The sequence below is a fragment of the Citrus sinensis genome, chromosome 9 (genome assembly GCF_022201045.2).
Source record: "Citrus sinensis cultivar Valencia sweet orange chromosome 9, DVS_A1.0, whole genome shotgun sequence".
NCBI classification, from domain to species: Eukaryota; Viridiplantae; Streptophyta; class Magnoliopsida; order Sapindales; family Rutaceae; genus Citrus; species Citrus sinensis.
In genome coordinates, this window is record NC_068564.1 from 15,836,991 (window position 1) to 15,848,965 (window position 11,975).

General features: G+C 34.5%; 1 protein-coding gene across 1 annotated transcript; it reads left to right on the plus strand.

Moving 5' to 3' along the window:
• The first annotated feature begins 7,692 nt into the window (after nucleotides 1-7,692).
• LOC102612431 (receptor-like kinase TMK4) lies at nucleotides 7,693-11,772 on the plus strand. The gene is made up of 2 exons (XM_006492462.4): nucleotides 7,693-10,141; nucleotides 10,928-11,772. The coding sequence occupies exons 1-2, from the start codon at nucleotides 7,861-7,863 to the stop codon at nucleotides 11,446-11,448; spliced, it is 2,802 nt and encodes a 933-aa protein (XP_006492525.2). The 5' UTR covers nucleotides 7,693-7,860; the 3' UTR covers nucleotides 11,449-11,772.
• Nucleotides 11,773-11,975: the final 203 nt, after the last annotated feature.

The following is an 11,975-nucleotide window of genomic DNA, read 5'->3' on the forward strand; positions in this document are numbered from 1 at the left end:
CGTTTTTTTAACGATGTCCTTCCACCACACAAGCTCCCTGATCTCAGTGCTCTACATCACTCACATCCTCCACTTTCCAAGGGCCCTTCCCACTCTACTTCAGCTGTCTCTGAGGATCCGATGCAGCAGCTGTTGACTAAAGTGGATTCTCTTTCTGACCAGGAAAGCAAACTTCAATCCCAACTTGAGGCCTTTCAATTCAATCCATTTCGGAGCAACAACGACTATTTGCGCAGCAGCAGCAATTATTTGATTAACAACATCACCTCTTTGCTCAACAGCAGCGGCTTCTTGATGGCCAGCAATAACTTTTTGCAGCTCTTGGATTTCCACCACCATCCTCTTCATCACATCCACCATCTCCTTAGAACTCTATTTTATTTTCAGTCATTTGTCACTATGCACTACATCTCTACATGCATTATTACCTAGATTGTGGATTGAGGATGCTTGTTATTTGATCTTTGGATATTTTATATTTGGATGATGTTTTTCTAGATCCTTGGAATAGTACAACCCTTTGGTTAATTACATGCTTAATTCTTATATATTGCTTGATTAATCAATGAGGTGTTTTTTTTAAGCATGGATTTATAGTAATTTTGATGATGAATGGAGAGAAGTCATGTATTTTGAATTCGGAGACAGGGAGACAGGTAATACATATTTTGATCTTGAAGTTTTGATCTTGAAGTCTTTGTGTATGGTTTTGAAATATTAAGGAGGAGTACAAATTGTTATAGACCATATATTCAAGGGGAGTTTTATCTTAAATTCGATTTATATATTTAATTATGTATGTCATGTATTAAGGGGGAGTATAAATATCAAAATACATGAGATGTTTGTCATCATAAAAAATGGGGAGATTGTTAGCCTAAAGGGCTACACATAATGTAATTTTGATGATAACAAAGATGTGTCTTAAGTGATTTAATGAATATTGTATTTCACATTTTCACTAATTTTTTTAAGGATAATATTTATGCAAGTGAATCAAGTGAAATCAAGTTCAAGACACTCAACGGACACGGCGAAATCAAGAATAAAGTTTAGAGCTCAACGGATAAATTATTGCGAAAAAATCTTGTAAAGCCGGTATGATTTAATTGATGCATGATTTAGCATTTGAGAAGCTCAAGAGTTTATTTAAATAATTAATTTTCAAAAACTAAAAGGTTCTACACTTATAAAATAAAGTATTTTGTGTATTTGAGTGATTAGGACTAAAATAAAAAAAGATTTGCAATATTTCATTTTAATAAGTATTGTTTTGAATTCCGAAGTTGGACTTATTTGTAAATATTTGAAACATTTTGGGCCATATTATAATTTATAAAAATTTGAGGATCCGAATGTAATCCAAACGTTTGAAATCAAAAATTGGATAGAGAGTGAGCAGCTAACCGCCTAAGGCTAGCGGCTAGCCGCCTGAGGAAAATCTTATATTTTTTAATTTTGGACTAAAGTAAAAAGTTTTGAGAACTTTAAAAAATATGGGTATTATGCTAAATTTTGAAAAGGACTTCTTTAAAAATTATTATTATATTTGGGGCCATATCATATAACACATATTGAGCTTTCATTTCGTAAATCATCATTTATTTAATCATTATTGTGCTATTATTTGCATAGCCACTCTTAAAGAGAGTTTTGTTGTAATTTTTATTTTTTATCAAATTGTGAGTGTACAAGTGTGAGAAACACTTGGGGTGAAGAGATTGGAGAGATAATCTCTTGATTGTAAAGGTTCATTGACACCTTAGAAGTCAATTGTAAGAACTTGAAGCCTTGGGAGGCTTGGATAGTGAAATCATCGAGCTTGTTTGGCTTGAAGGCGTGGACGTAGGCAGGGATTGCCGAACCACGTAAAAATCCTTGTTTTTTTTTTCTCTTCCCTTACTCTTTTATTATTGTGCTATATTGAATTTATTATTTTCAATTTCATTAAAGCATTAGATTAAATTGTTGCGCGAATTGTTTAGTATAATTTATAAAAACTCAATTCACCCCCCTCTTGGGTTGCATAACTTGCATTTCAAAAGTGTAGTGGCTTATGGTGGTTCGTGGTGGTTTTTGGCCGTGTTTAGTGGCAATTGGTGATTGATTTTGGATGTATGGCTCAAGGGGAGTGTGACAGTGGTGCTGGTCAACAGTGGTGAAGGCTGTAGGCGGCGGGTTTTAGAGTGGTGGCTTGCGGGATTTGGTTGCTTTCACACGGTGGCTGAATGGCAACGGTTGAAGGCGAAGCTAGCTGGGATTTGGCTAGTAGTGGCTGGTGAGTTTGATGGCAATGTTGGATGGCGGTGAAAGTGGCTGAACGGTGGTGGATTGCTTAGTGGAGTCGTGGGTTTGGATTGGTGATTTACAATGGTTCAGCCGGCGGTTGAGGCGGCGATGGCTGGGGTTTGGGCACTGAGTGATGGTGAGTCTGGTAGTGGGTTGAATAGCAACTATAGTGGCCGGAGATGGCGGCGGCTAGGGTTTGTCAATTTGGGAATTTTTGATTTTTTTTTGTGGTGGATTTGGTATGGGTGGATCTAGAGGATTTGGGTATTCAGGAAAGTTGTGCGAATCACACAGAACCACTCTGATACCAATTGATGGAGCGAGGCATAGTAGAAGCGGAATTGATAGGGTAAAAAACACTATATATCGTTCAGTAGTAGACCAAGCTGACGTGATCAGGTTACGCTCTAATCGAAGTGTGGTTACATCTCGTTCTAACCCAAATGACTCAATGAGATTTTTAATAACGCATTTAAGCGAGATTAGATGACGTTCTAATCCAAATGACTCTACAAGAGAGATTTTGATAGATAATCGCAGGGGGGAGTTATAAAAGGGAGAATTTTATTGAATAATTGAATCTCAGCTATCAAAATAATAACAAAACCTCTCTATTTATAATAGAGTAAACCTACTTCACTAAATTAACTTAAAAAGGGAAACTAAATCACAATTATAATGGAAATAAAAGATATTTTCCTAACTTAATTACATCTCATACTTTAATTGACCCTAATAAAAATAGAAAGTTCTAAAATAATAAAATATCATAATTGACTCTAATTAAAATAGAAAGTTTTAAAATAATAAAATTCCAGAGTTTTAAAATACCTAAAATAACTTCCTACATTATTATCTATGCTTATTTAGTCTACAAAGTCAAATATTTCAAGGAAGTTCAAGGATAAATCACAATTCATAGGTTAAAGTTTCCAATTTTATGTGAAATTTTGATCTACGACTGATTTATGCAAGGATTTGTGGGTCAAAATGAATTTCTTGGCAAGTTTTATAGTAGTACATGAATTTTAGGAAAATGAGGGGCATTAACTGAAATTTTATGAAAATTGTGACAACTAAACAAAAGAAATGAGAAAGGGAAAACTCAAAAGCAAACTATAAATAAAAAAATGAGGAAAAAATAAAATGAAATTGACATCAAATTTAGAAAACTTTACGACTAAAAAATGGTTAATTACCTCTAAATATAAGAGTTCTTAGTTATAATATAACTCGATGGGTCTGGGGTCGAATTAACAGAGAATTTAAAAATCCGATTATTAATTATTAAATGAAATTAATTGTAAAAAATAAGTAAAGAATAAATAGTTTAAATTAAAAAAAAAGTTGAAGTAACGTGATCCACTCTTAGTATTCAAATCATGGTTATAATACTCTCTCATACTTATATTTTATATTTTTAGCAATTTGAAAATTATGTGACTTAGTTTTTAATTGACCACTTTGAAATAAATATAGTGGTTAAGTATATAATGTGCTACAAGCGTATTGGATTATTCCCACATGGTATTGGTGTGTCGACATTATGTCTAGACACCTATGTAGATTTAGGGAGATTTAGATTTACAAACAAATATAAAATAAAAATAACTAGTAGAAAATATAACTTATACACATGTAACTAAAAATGGTAAATTTAAAACTCACTTGAGAGAGTAATTAATTACATAATTTGAATTATTGAGCTTCACCTTTCACCTTAACTTAGAAAATCAATCACTCATATTGGTAAACAAAACACTCATTTCATTTAATGAATTTGTAAAAGTATAATATAAGAAAATTGAAAAGAAAAGAGAAGAAAGAAACAAATCTCTTATTAACTACACTTTTCCCAAAAATTCACTATAGATTTACACCAATTTTCTCTGCAAACCTCTAAAATCCACCACTCATTTGTGAGATCTCTAGGCAAACTCTGAGTTGATCAAATGTAGACATCTACATGATATTTTTTGTGAGATTGCAACTACAACCTTTAGATGAGTTTTACTAATGTAATCAAGGGTCTAAAATTGTAACCATTATGGAACATTATTTCAACCTAATCAATGACTATAAATGAAGTCAAATCAAGACCCTTCATTGCATCTTTTGTCAAGTTGGTTAAACTACTACATTGATAAGTGTTAAATTTAGTGCAATGAAGCATATGTGAGTTCAGACACAATAAACAATCCCATCTTTCAAAATTAATGTTTGATCGAAGGGTTAGTAATTCTTCTAAAAGCTTATGAGTCTTCAGAATCTAAAACATTTGTTTCTCCGATCCAAGCATCGGGAATTTAAGGATTTACCTACAATACACAAAATCATACTTAACAACAAATAAAAATAGACAATTCATAAAATGGGTTACAGATTCGGAAATGTGATTAAATTGTTAGTATTATCAACACTGTTAGTGAAAAATGATAATTTTAACCTTTATTAAATGTATACTTATAGTATTAATCGATTCGTTAATATGAACGTGGCTCTTCCAAATCCTTCAATCAGATCTATAGGACCTGAGAATAGCATTCACTTTAGATTCAATTAATGTTAAATTCATAAAGTATTTCTTATTACAAAGAATAGTGCGTGTAGTTGCACTTTCAGCTAAAAATATCTCTTCATCATGCAATCCCCTTTAAAAAATTCATATCCAGAGCAAACTCGTGCTGATAATATGTCGTGGATCTATGTGGAAGTATTCTGAGTAATTTTGTACAAGAAGAGTATGAAGATTGGAACGAAATAATACTATATAATTATTTTTGAGAAAACGAACAAGCAATAGATTTCCATTCCTTTCAAAATGTGCGCAAGTCTGCAGTCTACAATGGATGGTGGCCCATTTATAGCAAAGCTCCACTAGCCATTTCCTCTACAAAATCAAGCGGTGTAGCATCGGTTCGGGTCTGATTTGTATGAACAGCACAAGGAATATGTTACTTGACGGACCTAATGGACTGTCAGGCTTTTAGGCCTTGCATATAGGCCCATTTAAGCCCACGTACATAAACAGTTCAGTCTGGACTTTATATTGAGAGCTTTCAATTGAAGCACTGGAGCCATTCTTCCTTTTTCTTTTGTCAAAAAAAAAAAATGAAAATAAAATAAAGGTTACTCTTGTACTTCTATAAAGAAAACCATTTTAACAACAATTACTTTTTGGACAACCATTTTTCCTTTTTCTTTTGACAAAAAGTAAGGGTTAAACTATTTCGAAAATAAACTTGATAGTGATAATATAGTTTTTTGTTTTAATATTACTCCCACAATTATAAAGAGATTCAAACCTCAAAATGAAATGTCAACTGAATTAAAAATTTTGTAAAGATGGTGATAATAATTTTAAGAAAACAAGATTGAACACAAATTGACTAGTATTATAAATAAAAAAAATTGTTAATATTAAAAATAAAAATAAAAATATATTACTAACTAGTTGTATAAGTAGGGACGTCCTTGAATTAATATTGAATAGATTTATAAAACTTTATAAGTCTAATTATCTCCATAAATTTTCTATCTAGAAAGAATTAACAAAAAAATATGTAGTCAAAAACTGACCGTAAGTGTGATCTTTTAATTTATAGTAATATTTCAGTAAGAGAACTCATATTTTTTAAATAAAAAGATTCTTAAAAGAATAGTAAATATACACACTCTAATACGGTATAAGATAAAATATATTGTATTAAAATATTTTTTTTTTCTTCTAATTCATCACTTACCTTAATAATGTAAGAGATTTAAGATAATAAAAAATAGGAGTAGGCAAATTTAACTTCTAATCAAATTTGGATCAACCCTATTGAATTTCAAGTTGATTTGATTGGAAAAAAATAATTCGCTTGTAATTTGACTATGATCCAATCGATTGAGACCATACATCCACGTCTTACCTGAACCTAAATTTTTTGAATTGGGTCGGGTTATTTATCGACACGCATTAAAAAGTGTGTAAAATACTAAAATGGAAACAACCCAAACCGAAACCATACAAAATAGAAAAAGAAAAAAGAAATTTCCGAAGAGAATAATATCATGAAGAGAATATAAAAATAAAAGAAGCGGCGAGTGAGAGTTGAAGTTGAGTCACATCACATGGACGCGGTTTCAGATAAGCACCAGCTGTCATACCGCGGCCCCCAACCGCCGATTCTACCCAATCAACACCATCAACCACGCAGCAATTCTTGGCATTTGTGGGTTCCACTTTATAAAACCACAAACATAACTTTATGTATAGGATTTTGCTAATGGAAGGTAGCAGCTCCCTTATGTATAAAGCATAAAAGATTTCATTTACCTACCCTACCTTTTTCTTATAAAAAAAGTTATTTTGCAAGAGTTGTGATCCAAAATTTATCCTTAAACTACAATTGTTAATTAAGAACCACAGTTATTTAATCGTAAATTATGCCTTTTATCATGCAAGAAGATTATGAGCAGGGCCAATTAAGGGCTAGGATGGGCTCTGCCAAAGTTTCTATTCCTTTTTAAAAGGATAAATTTTGAAGTTGTTTTATCTTAATAGCCCCTTCTAATTTTTCAAAATTTCGATTATGTAAAGCGAAACTTCCCTTGTAATTTTTGTTTATCCATTTTGTCCAAATTTCCGATGCTTATGCTTTTTTTAATTTTTATTCCTTCCCTTTTATACCTAAATCATGACTTCTTTCCAATTTATTCTCTTTTATTTCATTAAACTTAGTTATTATTTTTATTGAAATTTCTCTTTTGAATTCGTCCCTCTTTGATCAAATTTCAAATTGCATCATTTACTGTATGCAAAAGTAGCAGTGATCGTTGTTTCATACAAAATGTGAGATTGATTCTCTTCCATGTATAAGTAGATCCACTTCATTTAGTTTCAATTACTTTAATCTCTTATCACAAATTAATATCTTATTTGATATTGAAATTAGACAGCTGTAATTTTAAGCGACAGTATTAAAATATTTGATAACCATTAGCTGCTGTAATTTAGAAAGTAAGTTGAATCGATTTCATACTTAATGATAAAAGACCTACAATATCTTTGTTATTTTTATCAAAATTACTTTTAAAAATTAGATTAACTATGTATTATCAATTTTTATTTTATAGTTATAATTTTTTTCTCAATTCCATTACCAACCAATGACCTAATCTAGAAGGTTTACTACCAAAAAAATTTTTTTTGGTAAGCTTCTAATTATAAATATAAGATTGTAATGTAAAAGAAGTATCTTTTATACGAAGTTTGAAAATGGATTATATTAGGAAAAAAAAATATGAATCTTATTCTATTTTGATTTTCTGGAAAAATAAAATAAAAATAAAATTTTAAAATCCTTTAATTTCCCTTTCGGGTTTAGGAGTTCTTTTACAAAACCAAAAGATTAAAAGCGTAAGCAAGCAAGCACATGCCTTGAGAGACTTTCAGTGGGAGGCAGACAGTTCGGTTTGGCTGCTGAACTAAAAGAAAGCAACAGCAACTCCCTTCATTCAAAAAGAAGAAAATCCAACCAACCCCAAAAGAAAGAAACAAACAAACAAAACAAAACAAACAGACACATGATGCGCAAAAAACCCCAGGTTTCCATCTGCGCCGTCGTCCTTCTCTTGCTCCAGCTGACGACGACGTCGTTGGGCGACGACGGGTCGGTGATGCTGAAGCTAGCTCAGTCGCTGCAGAACCTACCCTCTGACTGGTCCAGCACATCCTCAACCGGGTACTGCAGGTGGACCGGCATCAATTGCGACAACTCAAACCGCGTGACAAGCATAAGCCTCGCAAAAAGCGGACTCAGTGGCACTCTTTCGCCGGAAATCTCATCCCTCACGCAGCTGGAAACCCTTTCTTTCCAAATAAACAACATTGCCGGCGCCATTCCCTCCCTTGCCAACGCGACGTCGTTGCAAGATATCTATTTGGACAACAACAACTTCACCAGCGTACCCACTGGCTGCTTCGACGGCTTAACGAACTTGCAAGTGTTGAGTCTCAGCGACAACCCAAATCTTGCCCCTTGGCCTTTTCCTAATGAACTGACCAAATCTACAAGCCTCACAACTTTGTACATGGATAATGCCAACATCTTTGGTCTAATCCCTGACTTTTTTGATTCCTTTTCAAATCTGCAGAATCTGAGGCTTTCTTACAACAATTTTACTGGGTCTCTGCCTGCTTCTTTTGCGAAATCTGATATACAAAACCTTTGGATGAATGATCAGCAACTGGGTTTATCGGGTACTCTCGATGTGTTATCTGGGATGACTCAGTTGAGGCAAGTTTGGCTTCATAAGAATCAGTTCACAGGTCCCATTCCCGATTTGTCTAAATGTGAGAGCTTGTTTGATTTGTCTTTGCGTGACAACCAATTGACCGGTGTGGTTCCTGCTTCTGTTATTTCGCTTCCCGCTTTGTTGAACATTTCTTTGCAAAACAATAAGTTACAAGGTCCTTATCCTCTGTTTCCTAGTAAGGTTCAAAAGGTTAGCCTTGATCATAATAATTTTTGTAAGAACAGTTCAGATGCGGCTACCCCGTGTGATCCGCAGGTGACGACGTTGCTTCAGATTGCCGGAGATATGGGATATCCGGCGATTTTGTCTGACTCTTGGGAAGGAAACAATGCTTGCGATGGTTGGCCATTTGTCACATGTTCTCAGGGAAGGATCATAATCATTAATCTCGCGAATAAGCATTTGGCAGGGAAGATTTCGCCAGCATATGCCAATCTGACGTCATTGAAGAATTTGTATTTGCAGCAGAACAACTTGACCGGTCCTATTCCTGATGGCTTGACCAAACTAGCTTCCCTGCAGAATCTTGATGTATCGAATAATAATCTTTCTGGGAAGGTCCCTGATTTTGGGAGTAATGTGAAGTTTACTGTGTCACCTGGAAACCCTTTCATTGGCACTAATGTGGATACGACTCCTGGGGGAGCGGGGACTCCCGGATCCAAACCTAGTGGTCCCAGTGGGAGTCCTGCTGCATCAAGCAAGAGTAAGCTGTCTGTAGGTACAATTGTTGCTATAGTTGTTGTTGTTGTGATTTTCATTGCGGTTGTGTTCTTCGTTGTGTATAAGTTTATTGCTAGGAGAAAGCATAGGAAGTTTGGTAGGGTAAAGAATCCAGAAGTTGGGAATGAAATGAATAAAAATGGAGTAACTGGTGGTAATGGTACGAATGGGTATAATGGGGTTCCTAGTGAGTTGCATAGTCAAAGCAGTGGAGATGTTAGTGATCGCCATCTTTTTGAGGGTGGAAATGTGGCGATTTCGATAGAGGTACTTCGTCAAGTGACAGATAATTTTAGCGAAGCTAACATTTTGGGTAGGGGTGGATTTGGTGTTGTATATGGAGGGGAATTGCCTGATGGGACTAAAATTGCCGTGAAGAGGATGGAGTCTAATACAATGGGCAACAAAGGATTGAGTGAGTTTCAGGCTGAAATTGCAGTGCTTACCAAGGTCAGGCATAGGCATTTGGTTGCTCTCTTAGGTTATTGTATAAATGGCAGTGAGAGGCTATTGGTGTATGAGTATATGCCTCGGGGAACTTTGGCACAACATTTATTTGAGTGGCATGATCATGGATACACTCCGCTTACATGGAAGCAGCGGGTTACGATTGCACTAGATGTTGCTCGAGGAGTGGAGTATTTACACAGCTTGGCACAACAGAGTTTCATCCATAGAGATCTGAAGCCTTCCAACATTCTCATTGGGGATGACATGAGGGCTAAGGTTGCAGATTTTGGTTTGGTTAAAAATGCACCTGATGGGAAGTACTCCGTGGAGACGCGGTTGGCTGGAACATTTGGGTATCTTGCCCCTGAGTATGCTGGTATGTTTAGCCTTTGATTTGGATTTGAAAGTCCTCTCAGTAGATTTTTCATTTGCATAATGCTAGGTTGCTTAAATCATTTTTTTGAAGTGATACTGCATATGCTTTAGAACTATTAAATTTTTGCAAAAATACTGCCTTGATTATCATAAATAGTACTTTAGTTCTTTAACCTTTGTTACCTTTCTATTCAATGAAAGTAGGAGTGACCTGTGGTTTGTATGTGAGTATTCAAATTTTTGCCTACATGATACCTTGAAGGTTTGGAACATATCATCTTTAAACTTTAGTCATGTTTTCCCTAGCTTGTTCTAATGCAAAACTTCCTCAACATGCTTTTTGGTCTGTGACGTTTTAGTTCTTCAATGTTGAGGAATGATAGAGGATGCAATAGTAGGCATTAGCACAAATATGATTTGAACTATCAGAATATCATTTCTTGTTAATTACTTTGGCAATTATGTGGTAGTAACTCTTGTTAAACTATCTTAGCTTAATCATGAATCTTCATTCAAATTTATTAAATTCTAATTACAGAACTTACTTTGTACGTTGTTAATTGATAAATGACTAGTTCATCCTTCAAGTTGGATGTTATGCATCTATAGTAGGTAGGATCTTCTTTCAATCACTTGTATGAAATTTGTTGTTGTGTTGCAGACTTGTTTGTCCTTTATCGTCTTTAAAATTTTCCTTTTGTTCTTAGATAACTTTGAATGTTACCCTGAATAAATTGTTCTAGTTTAAATATTGATTGTGTCTTCTTTATTTGTTGTCATATGACAGCTACTGGAAGAGTGACAACGAAAATTGATGTTTATGCATTTGGAGTGGTTTTGATGGAAACCATCACCGGTAGGAAAGCATTGGATGATACTATGCCAGATGACAGGGCTCATTTGGTTACATGGTTCCGTCGGGTCTTAATAAGCAAAGAAAATATCCCAAAGGCTATTGATCCAAACCTCAATCTTGACGAAGAGACAATTGAGAGCATTTATAGAGTGGCTGAGCTGGCAGGACATTGTACTGCGCGCGAACCACAACAAAGACCAGATATGGGCCATGCAGTCAATGTTTTGGGTCCTCTTGTAGAGCAATGGAAACCTGCCACCCGTGAAGATGAAGATGGTTATGGTATTGACCTCCACATGAGTCTACCTCAAGCTCTACAAAGATGGCAAGCTAATGAAGGTACGTCAACAATGTTTGGTGACATGTCTTCATCATACTCCCAATCCCATTCGAGCATACCTTCAAAACCCTCCGGATTTGCAGACACATTCAATTCAGCAGATTGCAGATGATGACGAGGTAAAGTTGAAATGACTTTGAAGAAACAATAGGATGCCGAATCATTCGAATCAAATGGGTAATCAAAAGAAAATAAAAAATTTATGATTATATATCTAATGATCCTTTTTGTTGTATTTCTTGCTTTATCTTGGATTGTGCGAAACCTGAACTAGTAGAGCTGTTGTTTTTGTTATATTCTTTAAGGCTAACAGATTGGTTTGGTCTGATTGTGAGCAGTTCAATCAAAAAGGGGGAAACAGTTGAATCCCCCTATTCTGTATTATATATATTCTTTGACTCTTGATAGAAATGTGTAATTATTGGTTTTCATTCCAGGGAAATTTTTAGTGATTTGATGTTTTCCAGGCTGTGCAAAACAAATACAGCTTAGGATGCTATCCTTGCCAGCTAAGATGTTTTACTTGCTTTCAAATTAAAGGAAAAATAAAGAAAGTTGTTTTGAGGAATTGAGAGAGAAAAAGGGGTAGAATTAGGTGAGATTGAAAACCCAAGGGCATGTTTGATTGATTGTAAAAGT